The sequence below is a fragment of the Pantherophis guttatus genome, chromosome 2 (assembly GCF_059756535.1).
Source record: "Pantherophis guttatus breed Tessera chromosome 2, ASM5975653v1, whole genome shotgun sequence".
Taxonomy (NCBI): Eukaryota; Metazoa; Chordata; class Lepidosauria; order Squamata; family Colubridae; genus Pantherophis; species Pantherophis guttatus.
The window spans coordinates 269,322,120-269,346,152 of NC_142064.1; the positions used below are offsets into that span (position 1 = coordinate 269,322,120).

The following is a 24,033-nucleotide window of genomic DNA, read 5'->3' on the forward strand; positions in this document are numbered from 1 at the left end:
ACATTTATGCCCGTGCAGCTTTCTTAACAACCATGTCACTCATTTCACAACTGCTTTTCTTCACCATGGTGACAAGATAGGGCAAAAACGTAAAATGTGAGGACAGTCGTAAGTTCGAGGACTGGTCAAAAGTGCAAGGACCAGTCAGAAATAACTTTTTCAGCCCTCTGAGTAGTCCATATGCATAAAAGGATACAGCAATAGAGAGGGATGAAGGAAGGGAAGGGAAATTAGAGTAGGAGAGAGAGGGAGGAAGAGAGGAGGAGAAGGAGAAAGGAAGAGGACGTAGGGAGGAGAAGAAGAGGGGGAGGAAGAGAAAGTAAGAAGGAAAGAAAAGAGAGGTAGTAGGTTTGAGGAGATAGATTGCTATACAATAAAAAAGATGAAAGGGAAGAAAGCCAACCCCAAACAAATATAAAGATATTAAGATAAAGAATGAATTGTTAAACTTTAAAGAATAAAAGAGAACAAATATGAATAAATAACAATAATTAGAAACACACATACAAACATACAATGTATTTTCTTTGAACAGAGTATTTGGCCGGTTCACAAATTTAAACAGTGTTTAGTCATTTCAATTAAATTTACAATTTCTATATTTCCTTTTTGCCATATTTATTCCTCATCTATTTTTTGTAAAAAACCAATATTACCCTCATCCTCATCTCTAATCTTAATCAAATTCAATTTTTCCCTTCTATTCTATATTATACCCCTTCCCATTGTCATCTATTTTTATATCCATCCTCACATTGGTTAATTATGTAATATTAGTTGTTTAATATAAATTCAACATTTTAATATAAATCAATTAGTTATATAACTACCTTTTTTCTATATTAATCAATATGAACATGAATATTCCAATTATTTCCATGCAATCCAATTTCTTACAAATCCATTAATTATATTTACCAATAATAATAAACCAAATAATTTCCCCCATATATTCCTCCAAACCACAACTTAACCATTTCTGCTTTCAGAAATATACAATTAATAGTATCTCAATTATTACAATTCCCTAGTTAAATACAGTTTTTTTTTTCTTTTGTGTTTTAAAATCCTGAACTCTTCTCTTTTTCCCTAAATTTCCCATTGTCTGCACGTACCTTTTTTGGTGAGGAAAAAGAAAAGAATTCTGCCTGCCTAATTTTCCAACCTTGCAGCAACAGCAAAGCAGTTTCAGTTTCGTTTCTCAGCAATGCTAGGGGGAAAAAAATCAGCACTCTTTGCAAGGAAGCAGAAGAGCCCTGAGCAAAACAGCTGAGACAAATCAGCTGAGAGCCGGGAGGCCAATTAGCCTATGCTGAAGCTCCGGGGGCCAATAAAATTACAAAAAAAAAAAACACCGAACCCTTTGTTAAATTGCTGGCTCCCCCGCCCCTCGCCCACCACTATTTATTGGCAATAAATAGTGGTGCGGAGGGGCGGGGGAGCCAGCAATTTAACAAAGGGTTCCGCGGAGCCACCTAGAACCCCCAGAATCCCACCACTGTGTAGGCCCCTCTGGATCTTGAGGCCCTAGGCTGAAGCCTAGTTAGCCTATAGGAAAATCCGACCCTGGCTGCATCTTATCCCCACATCCCTTTCTGCGACCTCCGGCCCACCTCTGCCACAACAAGGGAATAGGGGGGCTCCCTCTTTCTCCAGATTGGGGAAACTGGGTAGAGGGGGAGGGGAGACCACGTGGAGATCAAAGCTCCTGTAGGCTCTCACCTCTTTTGCTCTCCATCCCATTTCCCACTCCTGGGATCCCAGCCCCTTTCTCCCCCCTCCTTCCCCCAGGAGCAAAAACCCAGAAAGGGTTTCGGAGCACGTGGTCCTGGGAAGGCAGATTGGGGTCGGAGGGGGAGAGAGAAGGGGCGGGGCTTCAAGGCGGGGGCGGAGCCTGAGAGGTAGTCAGAAGCCGCGCCCTCCTCCCCCCCCCGCCTCTCCCCTCCCCCTGGCTGGATCTCGGCGAGGATCGGCGCTGGATCCCTCGGGAGAGACTCCTGGATACCGCTCGGGGCAGGTGAGGCTGCTCTCCCTCCGGCCTCCAGGCCATCCCTCCTCCCAGGAGATCCTCTCCCAGCCAGGAGGAAGGGAGCTGCGGATCCCGCTCTTCGATTTGCCGGGGTTTCCACGGGGAGATCCTGCTCTGGCGTTGCCTGCAGGGAACGGATCCCTCTCTTCCCTCCAGGGGGGCAAAGGGGGCTCCGTCCTCGGACTGGATCTGCCCTCTCCTCGCCCGGCCAAGGCTCCCCGAGATGGATCCCCGGGTGGATCCGGGAAGGAGCCTTTTGGTAAATCCCTTTAGAAGGTCTCTTTATGGTCCGGCAGAGCAGGAGTATCCCCGCACGTGAAACATGGAGTAAACGGAGCTTTAAAACGTTTTTTGTGGAGGTTTGCAAGGTGCTCTTAAACCCAGACTGACCTCACTGCAATGGGGAGGGGAGAGTTTGGGAGAAATAAAAGCTTTAAAATTAATTGAATTGAGTTCATGTTGTTGATGCGTTGCCTGCAGGGAGCGGATCCCTCCTGTCACTCCAGGGATGCAAAAGGGGGGGGGGTCCCTCCCGGGGCTGGATCTGCCCCCTCCTCCCGGGCCAAGATTCCCCGCGTGGATCCGGAAAGGAGCTTTGTGGAAACTGCTTTAGAAGGTTTCTCTGCGGTCAGGCAGACCACGAGGTTTCTGAGCATGCGCATCCCGCAAGTGTATTTGGGGGAAAAAAAAGTAAATTGTGCTTTAAAACTTACTGAGGTTTGTATTGTGTTATTAAGACACTGATGTCTTTGCAAATGAATGTTTGGGAGGGGGGGGAAGGAAAGAAGTTTAAATTAGTTGAATTGAGCTCCTGTTTTCTTAACCCACAAAAGAGATCCTCTTTCTTTGAGCTCTGTCTGAAAGGCCAAAAATAACATCCTTTTGTTTTTTTATGCTAATCTTTTACTTTGCTTCTGCTTTCAAAACAATGGGTAGAATTTCTCAACTTTGTATTTTCCTTGTTTTGCCCAGAAGAGGCTGTGATGGGGCAGCTCCTTCTTGGTGGATGTTTTTCAAAGGACAAAGGAAGTTTTGAGGGTGGTCTTGTGAGCAGCTGCTAGAAGAAGCTGATGGCCAGATTGTTGCCTTTCCTAACTGGAAATAAAAAAAAAAATTATTTAAAAAGTTTTAACAATCATTACAACAATTTCCCCCCTCCCACGCCTCCATCCCCCCTCTCCCCACCCACCCACCCCGGACTTCCCAGAGCAAAAACAGGGTATAGCATAACAAACCTAAACTAAAATAATCTAACTTTCTGTAGTCTCCAAACTCCCCCTTGCTCTTTAACTCCCCCTTCAATATTCAAAAAAGAAATATAGGTTTCATTCATAAGCTATTTGTAACTTTTTAGTCCGATATTTGTTTCGAATATAGTCAATCCATCTTCTCCATTCCGATATATATCTTTCATTTGAATGATCCTTCAAATACGCTGAAATTTTGGCCATCTCTGCTAAATTCGCTACTTTTAGTGTCCATTCTTCGATAGTAGGCAAATCTTCCTTCTTCCAGTACTGTGCCACCAAGAGTCTGGCTGCTGTTATTAAATTTAAAATCAACTTAGTCTCTATAACAGTACAATCTGTAATTATGCCTAACGGAAAAAACTGTGGAGTAAATTTTATCTTCTTTCTGAGAATGTTTTGGATAATCCACCATATTTTTACCCAAAATGCCTTAATTTTTTTTACATGTCCACCATATATGATAATACGTAGCATCATCACATTCACATCTCCAACACTTAGGTTGCACACTTGGATACATATAGGCTAGCTTTTTAGGATCCAGATGCCATCTATAAAACATTTTGTAAAAATTCTCTCTTAAGTTTTGGGCTTGCGTGAACTTCACATTTCTGACCCATATTTTTTCCCATGTTTCCATCATTATTGGTTCTTCAATATTTTGTGCCCACTTTATCATACAGTCCTTAACTAACTCCGTTTCTGAATCTATTTCTAGCAATGCATTATACAACCTTTTTATATGCATTTGACTTTGATCTCTAATCTGTTTTACTAAATTCTCATTTTGCAGAAAACCAATTTTCTGATCTTCTCTCCATCTAGCCTGCAACTGTACATATTGAAACCATGTTCGAATTGTCCTTTCTTCTCTTAGTTGATTCAGAGATTTTAATTGTAGTGTACCTCTTTCCTTGTTAAGAAGCTCTTTATATGTAATCACATCCTGCTTTTGCTCTATAGTTATATTCTCTATCGTGTGTCTGGGTATTGCCCACAATGGTAACTTCTCATTTAGTTTATACTTGTACTTTTTCCAGACACGCAATAGAGCATTCCTTAATATATGACTTTTAAAAGTCTTGTCCACTTTCTTATCATATAATAAATAAGCATGCCACCCGTAAACCAAATCATATCCCTCGATATTCAATATTCTTTCTTCTGTTAAATTCATCCAATCACTCATTGCTGATAGAACAGCTGCCTCATAATAAAGTCTTAAGTTAGGCATTTTGAGACCTCCTCTTTCACGTGTATCCTGCATTATTTTTTGTTTTATTCTCGGTCTCTTCCCTGCCCAAACAAAATTATTAATACCCTTCTGCCATATCTTCAAATTCTCATCTTTTTTAAGTATTGGTATCATTTGAAAAAGAAACAAAAATTTAGGCAAAACATTCATTTTTACTGCTGCTATTCTTCCTAACAAGGATAATTGTAATTTTTTCCAGTTTTCCATCTCTCTTTGTATTTTTTGCCACAATGGATCATAATTATACTTAAATAATTTCGCATTTGATGTCATAATATACACCCCTAAATACTTAACCTTTTTTACAATTTCAAATCCTGTTAGTCTTTCTAGTTCTTCTTTTTGCTTTATAGTCATATTTTTAGTTATTATCTTTGTTTTCCCTGCATTTATTTTAAATCCAGATACTTGTCCATATTGATTAATTATATCCATTTGACCTACAACCGACTGTAATGGTTGGGTTAAAGTAACAACCAAGTCATCTGCGAATGCTCGTAATCTATAGTCATACTGCCTAATCTTAATTCCACTTATTTTGTCTGACCCACGTATCTTACTTAACAAAAATTCCAAAGTCAAAATAAACAATAATGGAGACAAAGGGCATCCTTGTCTTGTTCCTTTTTCTATATTAAAAGTGTCTGTTAAACTACCATTAATTATTATTTGCGCTGTTTGTTTCTGATATATTGCCTTAATAGATTTTGTGAAATGTTCCCCAAACTGCATCTTTTCTATTATTTTCAATAAAAATTGCCAATTCAATTGATCAAATGCTTTCTCTGCATCAAGAAATATCAGCACCGCAGGGATTTGGTTGTTCTTCCCCAAATACTCCAATAGGTTAACAACTTGCCTTACATTACTCTTCATTTGTCTACCATTTATAAAACCAGTTTGATCATTATGAATCATTTGTTGCATGACTGTCATTAACCTATTTGCTAATATTTTAGCAAAAATCTTGTAATCTGTATTTAAGAGTGATATGGGCCTATAATTTTTTGGCTGGGTGTGGTTTGCTCCTCCTTTGGAATCAAAGAAATATAAGCTGTCCTCCAAGATGGGGGTATATCTCCTCCAGATTGTATATTAGTAAATAATTCTTTAAGTGATCCCACCATTTCTAACTGCAAATGTTTATAATAAGCAGCTGTCAAGCCATCCGTCCCAGGAGCTTTACCCAATTTCAACTGCTTAATTGCAGACATAATCTCCTCAGTAGTTATTGGTTGATTTAAACCCTCCCTTTGCTCTTTTGCAATTGTAGGAATATACTCTTTCTGTAGGTATCTATCTATATCTGCACCTTGAATTTTATCACCAGCATACAACCTTCTATAAAATTCTAAAAATGCTTTTTTAATCATATTTTGCTGATAAACCTCTTTAGCTTTATATTCTATTTTCTCTATGGTCCGTGACTTTTGCTTTTTCCTTAACAAATATGCTAACCACCTCCCTGGTTTATTAGCATTACAAAAAGTATTATGTTTAGCATATTGCAAATTAGTTGCGACCTGATCTGCCATTAACATATTAAATTGCCTTCGCAATAAATTAATTGCCTCTTTTATTTTCTTATCTGCTGGATTCAATATCAAAGCTTGTTCTTTTTTCCTGATTTCCTCTTCTAAGTCCTTCTTTTTTTTTTCCTGTTTACGTCTATATTTATTATTCAAATATATCAAAATGCCTCTCATATATGCTTTACTTGCATCCCATACCATTTCCATAGATGTACCCTTATGCATATTTATAATAAAAAATTCTTTCATAAATTTTTTACATTCTTTTACATTTTCCTCATATCTAAACAAATTTTCATTTAACCTCCAAGACCTCTTAGATCCCCTTCTATACTCTAATTCTATCCAGACTGGACTATGATCCGTTAAAACTCTTGACAAATCTTTGTCTTCTTCACTCTGGAAAAGAAATCATTTGTAATTAATATAAAATCAATCCTTGGGAAAGATTGATGTCTATCAGAAAAAAAGGTAGTCTTTTTCTTCGGGGTTTCTCTCTTGCCAGATATCTCTCAGTTCCATGTCCTCCATCATTTCAAAAAACAATTTTGGCAATCTGGCACGCGTTGAAATGTTCTGCAAGAGCCCCTTCTTTATCTTTTTTAGTGTCCAAAACTCCATTCCAATCGCCCAATAAAATACATGATTTATAATCCCATTGTAATAACCTGGAATGTAAAAGTTTATAAAAATTTTCCTGTTGTTGGTTTGGTGCGTAGACTCCAATTAAAAGTATTTTTTCTCCTTTTATTAACAGTTCAATTGCTAAAAATCTTCCTTGATCATCTGCTTCAATTAATTTGGCAATTAAGTCTTTTTTTAGGTATATAACTGTACCATTCTTCTTCTCAGGAGCAGATGCAACAAAATGTATACCTAACCTTGCATTTATTAAATATTTTTGATCTTTACTTCTAATATGAGTCTCTTGTAGATAAATTACTTCATTTTTAAACTGTTTCAAATAATGAAATATTTTTCTCCTCTTTTGTGGTGAATTTAGGCCATTGACATTCCAGGTCAAAAATCTAGTTGCCATTCTTGGCCCCCTGAAGCACTTGGAGCATCTGCTGGAAATCTCCGTGCATTTTACTTTTTGGCTTTGCTCCTCCTACTGCTGCTGTTTTTGTAGTGTCTCGAATCATTTGAAGTTGCTGCACTCTTAATTCTTCTTGACTCTTAGCTGCCGCTCGAGTCTGTCTTTGATCCTTAGGTTCTTCTAAGCTTGAACAGTAGTCGAAAATTTTATTAATTCTTTTTGAATAATCAAATCACCCTTTTGGGCCTGTGCCAACAATTCTTCTTTCTCCCCCTTTCTTGCCCCATCCATTTCCGTCTTCCTTCTAGCTTCCTGGGGCTGAGGGCATCCAGCCTTTAATACATTGGTATAGAAATCTCTTGCCTTCCACATTGAATTGAGACGGTATCTTTCTCCTGAATAATTCACCACCAAACCAGCTGGAACTTCCCATCTATACTGTATCTGACGGTATGTCAATTCTTCCACCAGAAAGGCATAATCCTTTCTGGCTCTCAACATTTTGGGGGGAATTTCTTTCAGTGTTAAAACCTCCTGCCCCTGCACTTGAAGTTTGTTTTTAAAAGTGACTTGTAGGATTTCATTGCGTAATCTCCTTGTTGTAAAATAAACTACAATATCTCTTGGTAGATGTTTCTGTCTGGCCACCCATGAATTGACACGATAAATTTTGTCAATTTGCCATTCAAAATTTGCTTTTTGATCTTCCATTATCTGTGCAAATGCTTCTGAAAAGATCTCTCTCAAATTCTCTTGCTTATTTTCCTTGAGGCCTCTTATTCTCAGAGCAAATTCCATGTCTCTATATTATATCATTATCACCTCAGCCTCTGCTCTTTCCATCTTGTCCTGGACCTCCCCCATTTTATTTTCCAAGTTCTCATTAGACTGCTTAATTTCTTCCACTTTTTCATCTATTGCTTCAATGTGTCCTGCCAATCCTTGTACTGCCATAATAATATCTTTTCTAATTTCTTGGTTTCGTTTTTGAATAGTCTCTTTGACCTGTGAAATTTCTTCAGCAACTTCTCAAGTTTCCTCCTGAAACATTGAAGCAATTTTTGTTTCTGTAACAGAGGCTTGTGTTTTGAGGGCTTCCTGCAACATTTCAAATGTTAATATTGTTGGTTCCGTTGGAACAGAGAGAGATTGCAATCTGGACGTTTGAGCTGGTGAAGTCCCAGCACTTTTGGGGACAATAGCCTTAATTTGTTTTGAAGCCATTTTTAGTTTCCAATTTAAATTCAGTCAACTGCCAGAACTGTTAATTCACCAAATCCAAAAATCAGTCTTTAAATAATATCAGTCCTTTTTTTTAAGGATCACTGCTGTAATCTCTAATCTTCTGGGACTTCCGGTGGCACCGCAGGAACCGAGGACACTCTTCCCTTGAGCGCCAGCCCCACGATCTTGTAAAGCTGCTAGAACAGCGCAAATCAGCTGTCTAGCGGCTTGAAAACTTTCTCCCCGGGAAAAGGGGAGGAAGAGAGCAGACGGGCGTAGGTAGAGCTCCCCAAGCAGAAGAAGACGGCGTGACCACCCCTGCAAACAATGCTAGAATAAACATCATTCGGAAGCAGGCTGAGCAAACTCAGGAGAGATGAGATCTGCAAGTACTGAACTTTAACTCCAAATGTATATTACTTCCTTCTGACTTATTAAGGGGAGAAAGTGAAACCAAGATGGCGATTGTGCTTTAATGGGGTGTGAAAGTGAAAGTTAAAAAGAAAAGTTTCTTTTAGTGTTGGCAGCCCCTGTTTAAAATTAGAGATTTGTGTTTCATACTTTTGTATATACCTGTTTAGTAGGGCTTTTGCCCCCCCCCCAAGTGGTGTTCTATTTTATACAAAGTCAGCTTATTGCCCCCACAAACCGGGTCCTCATTTTACCTACCTCGGAAGGATGGAAGGCCGAGTCAACCTTGATCCTGGTGAGAATTGAACTCACAGTAATTGCAGGCAACTGGCAGCTAAATACTACTTTAACAGTAGTTTAGTCCACTGCACCACCAGGCTCCTACATTTGTGCCCCTTCCTGTGTCTTTCCTTCCCTTTTCAATTCAAGTGGAAGAGACTGATTTTGGATCGGTCCCCCCTTTCAGACAAGAGCTCATCAGGCACAGCTGGAGGGCAAACAGCCATGGAAGTCATCCAGCTGTAACTTTTTGGAGTTTAGGATGGGCCCCACCCATAAAAGGTATTCATGACCTGGATCCATAATGTGCAGAGACTCACTTAAGGTTGAAAGTCTGTAGTTATTTATATTATATTTATATTTATATTTATATTTATATTTATAATTATGCTGTAAGTTGAGGACAATCACCTCGAATAAATTCTAGTCATGATTGTGGATTTGAATTCTTACATTTACCCTTCTTGAATGGGGAAGAGTTTGATAAACACATCCTCAAACACATATGTCTCTACACGGACACTGATGCATGTTTACATGTGTCCATATCCATGTTTCTCAACCTTGACAACATTTAAGCTGTGTGGATTTCCATTCCCAGAATCCCCCAGCCAGCATGAATTCTGGGAGCTGAAGTTCCCCCATCTCATTTATTTATTGGTTCGATTTATATCCTGCCCTTCCTTCGGAGCACGTCGTCCTGGCTGGGAGGGGTGATTACGGGGAGGGCAAAGAAAAGGAGGCGGGACTGTATAGAGGGTCCCGTCCCCCATCTGGATTTCCGTTTTCATCCGTGAATCTCGCTTCTTCCTTGGCAGATTGGCGCTGGATCCCTCGGGAGAGGCTTCTGGATCCTTCTCGGGGAAGGTGAGGCTGCTCTTCCTCCGGCCTCCATGCTGCCCGTCCAGCCAGCAGATCCTCTCCCCGCCAGGAGGAAGGGAGGATCCTGTGGATCCCACTCTTCTGGGGTTTCCTCGGGGAGATCCTGCTCTGCCGTTGCCTGCCTTCCCTCCAGGGGGGCAAAGGGAACTCCATCCCCGGGGTGGATCTGTGATTCTGCCCCTTCCTCATCCGGCTAAGGCTCCCCGGGGGGCTCCGAGTGGATCCGGGAAGGAGCTCTGGATAAGTTGCTTCAGAAGGTCTCTCTGTGGTCCGTCAGACCACGAGGTCTCTGAGCATCCATATCCCGGACGTGCAGTTGGAAAAAAGGGAGTAAACGGAGCTTTAAAGCATTTGTTGAGGTTTGTAACGTGCTCTTAACCAGGCCGACCTCATTGCAATGGGGAGGGGAGAGTTTGGGGGAAAGAAAAATTTTAAATTGATTGTATTGAGTTCATGTTCTCTTAACTCACAAGAGATCCTTTTTCTTTGAGCTGAATTTAAAAGGGGAACATTGAAATCTTTTGCTCTTATGTCAATGTTTATTTATTTATTTATTTTATTAGTTTTTATTGTGAAAATATAGAAATACAATTTATGTTTTTTGGTTCCGTGGTGTTAAATATAAATACTTATTATTTACATATTATTTACATAGTATTGCATCTTTGCTTGTATATGATTTGGGTATTATTACAAGTAGTAATGCACAGTTCTTTATGATCATATATACATGTTATTTACTTGTTATTTACATAGATTGCAACCTTAGTTCAGTAATGCACATGGTAATAGTTAACTCTTTATGATCATTATTAATTAACCTTTATACTTCTCAAACTTCACTTTTTGTTTCTTTTCTCTATCCACTCATACCACAGCTCCCACACATTATAATATCCCGTGTTCTCTTTTTCGTTAAATTCTAATGTTAGCTTATTCATTTCGGCGCACTCTAATATTTTCCTGATTACTTGTTCTTCGGGTGGTAGTTTTTTCTCCTTCCAATACTGAGCATAGGTTATTCTTGCCACTGTCGTTATAGATTAGATTAGATACTTCTTTTTTTCGTATTCTGTTTTCAGGATTCCCAGGAGAAAGATTTTCGGTTCAAAATCAATATTTTCTTTTATTATTTCCATAATCCATTTCCAGATCATTTTCCAGAATTTTTTCGCTTGGGGGCAGGTCCACCAGCAATGGTATAAGGTGCCTTGGTGATGGCCACATTTCTAGAGAACATTCCATGTTCTTATGCCAATGTTTAATCTGCTTCTGATCCTAAAGGCTTGGTAGAATCAGGAAAGATCAGTATTTTCCTTGTTTTGCCCTGAAGGGCCTGTGATGTGATCCTTCATGGTGGATGTTTTACAAATCAAAGTTTTAAGGAAGTTTTGAGGCTGGTTGCCACCTGATGCTTTCCTCTGCTTCCCTACTCTTTCCTGAGGGACTCCCAAGAACCAGGGGGAGGCTGAATCCGTGGGGTGGGGGATGGGGGATGAAGGCGATGCTGCTTCAAAGTCAGATACATAGTGGTTCATAGCTCTCTGAGCACTTCACATGTCAGCATCTTGACTCTTGTGTTCCCTATAGGCAGTCCTCGATTTATGACTAAATCTGGACTGCAGTCTCACTTGTTGAGCAAAGAAGACATCACGTGAGACATCACATGACTGCTTTGCTGAAGAACTGCAATTCTGCCCTCACTGTTGTGGTTGTTAACAAATGTCAGCATCTTGCCTTCAACAATTTTGTGATTTTCTGTGTTTCTCGAAAGGGAATAATGTTCTCATTTTCTTTTTTGTTCCACCAGCCGGAAAACAACTGTGACCAAAGATTTACCTTCAAGACAATTAACAAGAGATAGTAGAAATTCAGCCCAAGGCAGCAGCCGAGGGAAAGCATGAAGCGTGGGAATCTCTTGGATCCCCCATCAGACACAAGCAGCCCTCCAAGAACCCCCAAAAGAACCCATGAATGCTCAGAGTGTGGGAAATCCTTTGCTCGCAAGTCCCTCCTTTTGATCCACAGGAAGCTCCATGTGGGAAGTGGATCCAGTCAATGTTTTGAGATCTCCAAAGATCTCAGAAGCTCCCCTCGACTAAAACCCTATAAATGTGAGGAATGTGACTTATGCTTTGGTCAAAAGTCAGGACTTCTTACACATCAGAAAATCCACACTGGAGAGAAACCTTATCAATGCCTGGAATATGGGAAGAGATTTCCTCAGAATTCAAATCTTTGGTTACATGAGAAGATCCATGCTGGAATAAAATCTTACAAATGCTTTGAGTGTGGAAAATGTTTCACCCAGAGTTCAGGTCTTTGGAGTCATGAGAAAACACACAGAGGGGAGAAAAACGAAAAGTGCCTCGAATGTGGGAAATGTTTTTCCAATAAATCAAATCTGGTGCGACATCAGAGACTTCACACTGGAGAGAGACCCTATGAATGCCCAGAATGTGAGAAACAATTTATGTATTCTTATGAACTTCAGAGACACCAGGAATGGCACAAAGGGGACCTACCCTATAAATGTGGGAAGTGTGGGAAAAGTTTTATTTCGCCAGCCCATGTTCAGATACATCAGAGAATCCACACAGGGGAGAAACCCTACAAATGTGGGGAGTGTGGGAAATGCTTTTCCCAAAAAAGCCAACTTCGAAGCCATCAAAGGGTCCATACAGGAGAGAAGCCATACAGATGCATAGAATGTGGAAAATATTTTAGACACAGGGCAAGTCTTTTGATACATCATAAAACCCACACAGGGGAGAAGCCACAGCAATGCAACGACTGTGGAAGATTTTATAGTACCACATCAGCCCTTGGAAGTCATGTGAAAATTCACACAGGGGAAAAAAACTACAAATGTTTAGACTGTGGGAGATCATTTGCTCATTCATCTTCCCTTAGAAGTCACAGCCGAATCCATACAGGAGAGAAGCCCCATAAATGCTTAGAGTGTGATAAGTGTTTTTCACGGAAAGATACTCTTGTGATGCATCAGCGAATCCACACTGGAGAGAAACCTTATAAATGTCTGGAGTGTGGGAAATGTTTTGCCCAACCTTCAGGACTTCGCACGCACACCCGAACTCACACAGGAAAATAGCCTTACAAATGCACAGAGTGCGAGAAACCTTTTCCTAGTAAATCAAAGCTAAAAAGGGACCAAAATGTCCATAGCAGAGATAAATCTCTTCAGCTGTGAACAATATCGGGAACACATTTTTTCAACACAATGTTTACAGTGACAGAAGGGAAATCCTACAATTATTTGGTGTGGGAGAAATGTTTCTCCTATGGAAGCAAAGCAACCTCAAATCCCATCAGAGAGTACACAATGAGGCAAAATGTTGGGAATGTGAGAATATTTTGCTCGCAAAGCCGCATTAGTAATTTACTGGATTACACACAACAGTTATAAATACAGTATATGGGGAGTAGATAAATGTTTTTCAGTGTACAGGAACTCCTTGACTTATGACCACAACCTGGAAGGGAATTCTGGTCATAAGTTCCTTCAGTTGTAAGTCAAGGAACCAGGTATTTCTCTTAATTTTTATTAGATTATGTTGATCAATGAGAAGTGAAAATTTAGAGAGGAAAAAATAGGGATAAAGGGTGGAATGAATCTGGCTGTTTATTTAGTGATAAAGTTTTGTTGTTGAATCTGCTGGCTGAGGATGATGAGGGAAAGTTTCTTTTTCCTGTTATGTTTTTGGAGGGATTTTCCCCCTTTTTTTCATTGTCTTTTTCATATATTCACACACAAATATTTGTATTAACTTTCTTTCTGTGCATATAATGCTGAATAAAAGTATATTGCTCAAAATATTCAGGAGGGCCTTTTTCAGGAGATGGACTGGGTGGCTCAAAACAGACAAGATGGCAGTCAGATTGTGCCATAGTGTGCAGCCAAAGTGGGTTGAGGAAGTGGCTCTCGGATCTCCCCTGGATCAGGAAATGGGCTGTGGGGAGGAGGAGGAGGAAGGCTGTCAGGGAGTGCAGGGCCCATGGTTCCCAGCAGCTACTAGAGGAGGGAGCCAAGCTTCTCAGAGGAGGGGCGGGAAACCTGTCCCATGAGGCTACCGGAAGAGGCCCCCTAGAGGAGAGATGGGGAATTGTCGGTCCCAGCAGGATCCACCCTTGGTGGGGGGCCTGGAGTGGGGAGGAAAATGAGTGGAAGGGGAGGGCCTTCCTGATGGGTCTCCTCCATCTTCCCAGGATGGAAAAAGGCAGGCAGATACACAACAGGTCCAGCAGTCCGCCTAACACTCTGGAGGGAACCTTGAATCCCAGTGGGGTCTCTCTGCCCCCTAAAGCGGCAGATAATATGAGAGAAGGGGGGGAGACACCCCCCCAGGAACTCTGGGCTGCAAGTAACATAATATCCATGCTTCCCTATCCCTCTTCCTTTGGGGGGGATCTGGGGAGGGGATCGCAATAAGGATACCTACACCCATACTCCTGGGCTCTCCCAGTCCTTCGACCCCCACCTTCCCTAGATACTCCAAACTCCCCCCCCCAATCTTCATTCCCACTAGCTTTCTTTGAATGGTTTTCAAGGCCTCTTTCCTGTCCCCTTTCCAAATAGGCCCCCTGTAGCCCCCCCAAGATCATCTCAAAGGGAGGGGCTCCAGCACCTTTCACTGAAGGGAGAGTTGGGAAGAGCAACTCAGACCCCACCCCCCAATAGAAGCAGAGGGTGAGAGAGGGGAATATTTTCAGTCTGGGGGGGGGTTGCAGCTTCATGACAGGACCAGAGGGCAGTGTGGGCTTCCTTTTGAGTCCTCCATGACTCTCAACACAAATCTTCCTTTCCCTGTGTGCTTGCAGGGGGGGTAGTCTACATGCCCCTTTAAGGTCTTTTAAGGCCCCTAGGAGTCCAGGCTGAGTGCTGTGGTTTCAAAAGGGCAAAACGGAGCCAGGGATCTCAATGGAGAGTCTTCTTGGTTTTTTTCCTCTTGAAAACATTTCCCTTCTCATCCCAGGAGCTTCTTCAGTTCTGACTGAGCGGTGGAGGATGGAAGGATTGATATTCCTTGCAGTCATTTGGTGCTGAATCAGGATGCAAAGGGGTGCGGAGCCTTCCTGGGGCTGCCTTTAAACCTGGTTCATTCTCTCCTCCTCCGTCCTCCATGAAATGGCATCTCCTCCCCAGCTGAACGCAGCAGAATGTTTTCCCAGCTGTTTTACTTGGGAAGTTGCTTTTTGCTGATGTGCTCAGAAGCTGGGATCTGCCCCACTCCTATTGGCTATTTCAGGGGGCTCCTGACATCTCCCTGCCTCCTGCAAGCACAGGGCGGGACCCCCTGTGAGTTCCTTGATCCGGACACCTGGTTCCCCAGAGGCGCCTGGTACCCGGATGCTCCTCAACTCTGATGGAGGCTCTTTCTCTTTATGGATTTAAGGCTCTCTGGGAAGAAGGTCCAGTCCTGGGATACACCGAAGGTCAAGTGAAAACAGGAAAAAGGGGCCATTCTGCCATTTCATGCTGCTAATTCCTACACACACACATACCCCATGTCGATTTGCCAGCATTCAGCTGCTCCTGCCAACAAGGGGGGTTGGTTTATTTATTTGTTTGTTTGTTTTATATGCCTCCCTTCTCCGGAGACTCGAGGTGTCTTACAATGCTTTTAAACAATAGCCTTCATACTTTTTGTATATACCTGCTTAGGGCTTTCGCCCCCTCCCCCAAGCGGTGTTCTATTTTATACAAAATCAGCTTATTGCCCCCACAATCCGGGTCCTCATTTTACCTACCTCGGAAGGATGGAAGACCGAGTCAACCTTGATCCTGGTGAGATTTGAACTTGCAGTAATTGCAGGCAGCTGGCAGCTAAATGCTACTTTAACAGTAGTTTAGTCCACTGCACCACCAGGCTCCTACATTTGGGCCCCTTCCTGTGTCTTTCCTTCCCTTCTCAGTTCAAGTGGAGAGGCTGAGTTTGGATCGGTCCCCCCTTTCAGCCAGGAGCTCATCAGGCACAGCTGGAGGGCAAACAGCCATGGAAGTCATCCAGCTGCAACTTTTTGGAGTTTAGGATGGGCCCCACCCATAAAAGGTATTTATGACCTGGATCCATAATGTGCAGAGACTCATTTAAGGTTGAAAGTCTGTAGTTATTTATATTTATATTTATTATTAAATATAGAAGCCGCCCACCTCACAAGTTAGCTTATTTAAAGAAACTAAATTATGACATAGTAACAAAAGAAATTGAAGAGAAAATTGGGAAATATAAAAAACTCAAGTTATCTTGGTTTGGTAGAGTAGCTTTATGTAAAATGATGTTACTTCCTAAATTTAACTTTTTATTCGAGATGCTTCCAATTTTTTCAACCGAGAAGGACATTGAAGTATATCAAAAAAAATTAGATAAATTTTGTAATGGGGATAAAAAACCACGACTGATTAAGAAAATGTGGTATCAGAACCAAAAACAAGGTGGTTTAGGAATTCCAAAATTATTAAACTATTATAGAGCATTTAATATAAAAACAGTAGTAAAAATTTTAAAAGGAGATGTTAAACTTTGGGGTAATTTGGAAATGAAGGAAATAAAGAAGTTTGGTTACAAATGGTTTTTGGAAAATTTTAAAGGTAAAGTTAAAATTTGCAATTATTGGTTAAATAGTTTGACTAAAAATTGGGACAGAGTAGCAAAAAAATTAATACCAGACGCATTGTATTTAGGTAAACTGAAAGAGAATTGCCCAATGAAATTAAATAGTAACAGAGAGAGGATTATAATAGAAGAGAAAGTGGAAACAATTAGTGAATGGTTGAAATTTATAGAAAATGAAATGAGGAAAGAGGAAATTTATGGAAAATTAAACATTAATTGGTTTGAAAGAATTCAAATGAATAAATGGAATAGGAAATGCAAAGAAAGGAACGATGAGAGCAGAAAGGAAACGGAATTTGAAAATTTGACATCTCGAATAATAAAAGATGAAATTGGGCCAAAGGGATTAGCTAGTAAAATTTATAAAATTATTAACTCTGATAATAATTCACAAAGGGTAATGAAAGAGAATTGGGTAAAAGAACTGGGTATTGAAATTTCTGATCAAAATTGGAATATGAATTGGGTTAGCAGAATAATGAGGACATTATCAATAAGGATAAAAGAACATAATTATAAAGTTATTTGGAAGTGGTATTTGACCCCAATAAGACTTTTTCAAATGGATAATAAAGTGGATAAAATGTGTTGGAGATGTAAAGTGGAACTCGGGACATATGCTCATATGTGGTGTAAATGTAATGGGGTTGAACTTTTTTGGTCTAGGATAGAAAATGAAATATTTGAAATAATTAAGAAGAGGGTCAAATTGACATTGGAAACCATATTATTATTAATATTGAATGAAACAACATTAACAACTGGAGAAAGAGAATTGGTGAGGATTTTGGTTATAATGGGGAGAATTATAATTGCTAGATATTGAAAATTAAATGTTGACTTAAAATTAGAAGAATGGTACAATGAAACATGGAAATTTGCATTAAATGATAAATTGACTTGTGATATTAAAATTAGAAGTGGTATATATAAAGAAAATGTTTTTTGGAACACTTGGCAACCATTTGTGGACTTTGCATTTGGGAGATTGGATGAATCGGCACCAGTACCTTATCAAAGAGATTTCTGGAAGAATTGAAGACTTCAAGTTCCTAAAACTTCCTTTCCGTTTGTACGTTGGGGGAAAAAAAATTTTTTCTTTCCTTATTATTGATTTTTTGTATTGATTTTTTTTCCTTTTTGTTATTCCTTAACAATAAAAATATAATAAAAAACTTAAAAAAAAAAACAAGTTAGCTTATTTCCCCCGCTAGCAAACATCTATGCTGTAAGTTGAGGACAATCACCTCGAATAAATTCTAGTCTTGATTGTGGATTTGAATTCTTACATTTACCCTGGGGAAGAGTTTGATAAACACATCCTCAAAACACATGTGTGTCTCTACACGGACACTGATGCATGTTTACATGCGTCCATATCCCTGTTTCTCAACCTTGACAACATTTAAGCTGTGTGGATTTCCACTCCCAGAATCCCCCAGCCAGCATGAATTCTGGGAGTTGAAGTCCCCCCATCTCATTTATTTATTGGTTTGATTTATATGCCGCCTTTCTCCGGAGACTCAGTGACTCTCTCACCATAGCCCACCCCGCAGGATTGTTGTGAGGCAAATAGGTAAAGGAAGATGTGTGGGATATGTTATTGTAAAAATAATAAAAGGCGGATATCAATCAATACAAATAAAAAATCATTTCCATTTTGCAGTGGCTTGGCTGGCTTGTTTCCCTCTTGTATTGTGTCGCCTCCATGGGAAGAAGATCTGGGTTCCTCCCCCAAACATTCCTCTTTCCTGTCTTGGGGGTCTCTGGGGATTAGGAAATCCCGCTTCCAGCCTGCAGAGAGGGACACTCTTCCCATGGGCAGAGGAACCCTCTACACCGACGCCCATTGAAGAAACTGGGGAGGTTTCAGAGCACGTGGTCCTGGCTGGGAGGGGGGGAGATTAGGGGGAGGGCAAAGAAAAGGGGGCGGGACTGTATAGAGGGGCTTCTATGTATATAGAAGCCCCTCCTGTGCCCCATCTGGATTTCCGTTTTCATCCCTGAATCTCGCTTCTTCCTTGGAGGATCGGCGCTGGATCCCTCGGGAGAGGCTTCTGGATCCCTCTCGGGAAAGGTGAGGCTGCTCTTCCTCCGGCCTCCATGCTCCCCGTCCAGCCAGCAGATCCTCTCCCCGCCAGGAGGAAGGGAGGATCCTGCGGATCCCACTCTTCTGGGGTTTCCTCGGGGAGATCCCGCTCTGCCGTTGCCTGCCTTCCCTCCAGAGGGGCAAAGGGAGCTCCGTCCCTGGGGTGGATCTGCGATTCTGCCCCTTCCTCGTCCGGCTAAGGCTCCGCGGGGGGCTCCGAGTGGATCCGGGAAGGAGCTCTGGGTAAGTTGCTTCAGAAGGTCTCTTTGTGGTCCGTCAGACCACGAGGTCTCTGAGCATCCATATCCCGGACGTGCAGTTGGAAAAAATGGAGTAAACGGAGCTTTAAAGCGTTTGTTGAGGTTTGTAATGTGCTCTTAATGCAGGCCGACCTCATTGCAATGGGGAGGGGAGAGTTTGGGGGAAAGAAAAGCTTTAAATTGATTGAATTGAATTCATGTTGCCTTAACCCACAAGAGATCCTTTTTCTTCGAGCTGAATTTAAAAGGGGAACAATAAAATCCTTTGTTCTTATGCCAATGTTTGATCTGCTTCTGATCCTAAAGGCTTGGTAGAATCAGGAAAAACTAGTATTTTCTTTGTTTTGCCCTGAAGGGGCTGTGATGTGGCCCTTCATGGTGGATGTTTTACAAAGCAAAAGTTTTAAGGAAGTTTGGAGGCTGGTTGCCACCTGATGCTTTCCTCTGCTTCCCTACTCTTTCCTGAGGGACTGCCATTAACCAAGGGGAGGCAGAATCCGTGGGGTGGGGGGTGGGGGATGAAAGCGATGCTGCTTCAAGGTCAGCTGGCATCCCACTTCACACCAAACTCTGCTTGGACACCTTGCCTGAACCTCTTTGGTTGTGGGGTGGGGAAATGGGAGGAGATCAGCCCTTTTCACCATCTGATCTCTCTCACCTTCCTTTGTGTTTTCCTATTCACAACTATGCCTTGGTCCCTTTTGGACTTCATCCTGCTGGTTTCTTCCCTTTTGGCCCATCAAAATTGTGGTTAAATATTAAGTTTGGAACATAAGCGTTAGTTATTAATGGATGCAATTTGGGTCGGTTACGAGGATCAGAGGTTTTGTCTTCCGAGCTTTAGATCTCATGCTGGAGCCCTTTTTCAGGGAACTTCTCTCCAGCAGAGGGTGTCCTGTTCTGTGTGTCGTGTGGTTGTGTCTGTGGATCACACATAGAGTAGCACACACTCTGCTGGAGATAAGTTACCTGAGGAAGGGCTTCAGCACGAGGCCTAAAGCTCAGAACACAAAATCTCTGATCCTGTTAACTGACCCAGAATAGATCCTACAACTTCATTCTGGGATACGTATATTCGCCTTCATTTCTGTTTTGTCTTTATTTGACAAAACGGCAATGCAGTGAAAGTTTTTGCCTTGACTTTTGTGTTCCCTATAGGCAGTCCTCAATTTATGACTGAATTTGGACTGCAGTCTCACTTGTTGAGCAAAGAAGACATCACGTGAGACATCACATGACTGCTTTGCTGAAGAACTGCAATTCTGCCCTCACTGTTGTGGTTGTTAACAAATGTCAGCATCTTGCCTTCAACAATTTTGTGATTTTCTGTGTTTCTCGAAAGGAAATAATGTTCTCATTCTTCTTTTTTGTTCCACCAGCTGGAAAATAACTGTGACCAAAGATTTACTTTCAAGACAACTAACAAAAGATAGTAGAAATTCAGCCCAAGGCAGTAGCCAAAGGAAAGCATGAAGCGTGGGAAACTCTTGGATCCCCCATCAGACACAAGCAGCCCTCCAAGAACCCCCAAAAGAACCCATGAATGCTCAGAGTGTGGGAAATCCTTTGCTCGCAAGTCCCTCCTTTTGACCCACAGGAAGCTCCATGTGGGAAGTGGATCCAGTGAAGGTTTGGAGGGTGAGAAATCTTTCTCTGGGAAAAACTCCAAAGATCTCAGAAGCTCCCCTCGACTAAAACCCTATAAATGTGAGGAATGTGACTTACGCTTTGGTCAAAAGTCAGGACTTCTTACACATCAGAAAATCCACACTGGAGAGAAACCTTATCAATGTCTGGAATGTGGGAAATTTTTCCGTGAAAAAAGCACTCTCAGAAACCACGAGAGAATCCACACAGGGGAGAAGCCATTCAAATGTGTGGAATGCGGGAAATGCTTTTCCCAAAAAAAAAAACTTGGAATCCATCAGAGGGTCCATACAGGAGTGAAGCCATACACATGCATAGAATGTGGGAAATCTTTTGCTTATACAGGAGGACTTCGGAGACATCAGAAAATCCACACTGGAGAGAAACCTTATCAATGTCTGGAATGTGGGAAATTTTTCCATGAAAAAACCACTCTCAGAAACCACGAGAGAATTCATACAGGGGAGAAACCTTACAAGTGTTGGGAATGTGGGAAGAGCTTTTCTCACAACTCAAGTCTTTGGTTCCATGAGAAGATCCATGTTGGAATAAAATCTTACAAATGCTTTGAGTGTGGAAAATGTTTCACCCAGAATTCAGGTCTTTGGAGTCATAAGAAAACACACAGAGGGGAGAAAAACGAAAAGTGCCTCGAATGTGGGAAATGTTTTATCTTGAAATCAAATCTGGTGCGACATCAGAGACGTCACACTGGAGGGAGACCCTATGAATGCCCAGAATGTGAGAAACAATTCATGTATTCTTATGCACTTCAGAGACACCAGGAATGGCACAAAGGGGACCTACCCTATAAATGCAGGGAGTGTGGGAAAAGTTTTATTTCGCCAGCCCATGTTCAGATACATCAGAGAATCCACACAGGGGAGAAACCTTACAAATGTGGGGAGTGTGGGAAATGCTTTTCCCAAAAAAGCCAACTTCGAAGGCATCAAAGGGTCCATACAGGAGAGAAGCCATACAGATGCATAGAATGTGGAAAATATTTTAGACACAGGGCAAGCCTTTCGATGCATCATAAAACCCACACAGGGGAGAAGCCACAGCAATGCAACGACTGTGGAAGATTTTTTCGTACCTCATCAGCCCTTAGAAATCATGTGAAAATTCACACGGGGGAAAAAAACTACAAATGTTTAGACTGTGGGAGATCATTTGCTCATTCATCTTCCCTTAGAAGTCACAGCCGAATCCATACAGGAGAGAAGCCCCACAAATGCTTAGAGTGCGATAAGTGTTTTTCACGGAAAGATACTCTTGTGATACATCAGCGAATCCACACTGGAGAGAAACCTTATAAATGTCTGGAGTGTGGGAAATGTTTTGCCCAACTTTCAGGACTTCGCACGCACACCCGAACTCACACAGGAAAATAGCCTTACAAATGCACAGAGCGCGAGAAACCTTTTCCTAGTAAATCAAAGATAAAAAGGGACCAAAAAGTCCATAGCAGAGATAAATCTCTTCAGCTGTGAACAATATCGGGAACACATTTTTTCAACACAATGTTTACAGTGACAGAAGGGAAATCCTACAATTATTTGGTGTGGGAGAAATGTTTCTCCTATGGAAGCAAAGCAACCTCAAATCCCATCAGAGAGTACACAATGAGGCAAAATGTTGGGAGTGTGAGAATATTTTGCTCGCAAAGCCGCATTAGTAATTTACTGGATTACACACAAGAGTTATAAATACAGTATATGGGGAGTAGATAAATGTTTTTCAGTGTACAGGAACTCCTTGACTTATGACCACAACCTGGAAGGGAATTCTGGTCATAAGTTCCTTCAGTTGTAAGTCAGGGAACCAGGTATTTTTCTTAATTTTTATTAGATTATGTTGATCAATGAGAAGTGGAAAATTTAGAGAGGAAAAAATAGGGATAAAGGGTGGAATGAATCTGGCTGTGTATTTAGTGATAAAGTTTTGTTGTTGAATCTGCTGGTTGAGGATGAAGAGGGAAAAAGGGATTCCCCCCCTTTTTTTTCATTGTCTTTTTCATATATTCCCACAGAGATATTTGTATTAATTTTCTTTCTGTGCATATAATCCTGAATAAAAGTATATTGCTCAAAATAATCAAGAGGGCCTTTTACAGGAGATGGACTGGATGGCTCAAAACAGACAAGATGGCAGTCAGATTGTGCCATACTGTGCAGCCAAAGTGGGTTGAGGGAGGGGCTGTCGGATCTCCCCTGGATCAGGAAATGGGCTGCGGGGAGGAGGAGGAGGAAGGCTGTCAGGGAGTGCAGGGCCCATGGTTCCCAGCAGCTACTAGAGGAGGGAGCCACGCTTCTCCGAGGAGGGGCGGGAAACCTGTCCCATAAGGCTACCGGAAGGGGCCCCCTAGAGGAGAGTTGGGGAACTGTCAGTCCCAGCAGGATCCACCCTTGGTAGGGGGCCTGGAGGGGCGAGGAAAATGAGGGGAAGGGGAGGCGCTTCTTGATTGGCCTCCTCCATCTTCCCAGGGTGGAAAAAGACAGGAAGATACACAACTGGTCCAGCAGTCTGCCTAACGCTCTGGAGGGAACCTTGGATCCCAGTGGGGTCTCTCTGCCCCCCAAAGCGGCAGATAATATGAGAGAAGGGGGGAGATTTCAAAACAAGAAAGTGGAGCCAGGGGTCTCTATGGAGAGTCTCCATCCTCTAGGTCATGGTTGTCCCTAAGATGTTTTTCCAAAAGGAAACTGAACTTTCTTGTTTCTTCCCCCTTGAAAACATTTCCCTTCTTGTTCCAGGAGCTTCTTCAGTTCTGACTGAGCAGTGGAGAATGGAAGGATTGATATTCCTTGCAGTCATTTGGTGCGGAATCAGGGTGCAAAGTGGTGGGGAGTCTTCCTGGGGCTGCTGAAAGGACCCTGTTGTAGACAGGAGGAGGGGGGTTCTTTCTACCCACCTCTGTTGTGGGAAGGCTGCTGATTTTGGCAAAGAGGGCCGCTTTGGCCCCTCTTTCCATCCAGGGCTCCTCTCTGTCCAGGATGTGGACTTGATGTCCTCGAACGAGCCACCCATGTCATTTTAGATGCAGATGGACATCATCTCCTGATGGGCTTGTCCTTTGTGACACAATACAAATCCTTCCTTTCTCCCCCTCCCAGTCAGTCAGAACTGAAGAAGCTCCTTAGATGAGAAGTGAAATGTTTTAACAGAAAAAAAAATTTTTTTCTTTCTTTTGGGGGAAAAAATGCACCTCTTGGAAGTGAAACCAGAGTTCTGGGGCTCCTTCCGACTCAGTCTGCGGGAAGAAAGCCCCCAATATTGGCCGGTCCATTTAGGACTGCAACCCCCCCCAAATATCCTTCTCCCTCAGTTCCCACTTCCTATCCAGGTTCTGATTCAGCAATGGGGGATTATGGGGTGCGGGGGGAGGTTCTAGGTCTCTTCCCCAAATTCAGAGTCTCCCCCAAGAAGGGAATCGAAGCTCAGCTCTTCCCGCACCTTAAAAAATGGAGATTCAAACGAAAATGAAGTTGGAAAAACACT

At 41.9% G+C, this 24,033-nt stretch overlaps 1 protein-coding gene across 3 annotated transcripts; it reads left to right on the forward strand.

Annotated features, from left to right (window-relative positions):
- The first annotated feature begins 1,934 nt into the window (after positions 1–1,934).
- LOC117662606 (uncharacterized) lies at positions 1,935–22,626 on the forward strand. 3 transcript variants are annotated; one of them, XM_087884345.1, is made up of 4 exons: positions 1,935–2,017; positions 8,426–9,886; positions 11,712–12,601; positions 20,843–22,626. In XM_087884345.1, the coding sequence occupies exons 3-4, from the start codon at positions 11,802–11,804 to the stop codon at positions 21,924–21,926; spliced, it is 1,884 nt and encodes a 627-aa protein (XP_087740471.1). In that variant the 5' UTR covers positions 1,935–2,017; positions 8,426–9,886; positions 11,712–11,801; the 3' UTR covers positions 21,927–22,626. The 3 variants fall into 3 exon arrangements, with proteins under 3 accessions (XP_087740471.1, XP_087740469.1, XP_087740470.1); XM_087884343.1 differs by lacking the exons at positions 1,935–2,017; positions 8,426–9,886; positions 11,712–12,601 and adding an exon at positions 18,372–18,868 and having other exon boundaries at positions 20,265–22,626; XM_087884344.1 differs by lacking the exons at positions 1,935–2,017; positions 8,426–9,886; positions 11,712–12,601 and adding an exon at positions 18,450–18,613 and having other exon boundaries at positions 20,265–22,626.
- Positions 22,627–24,033: the final 1,407 nt, after the last annotated feature.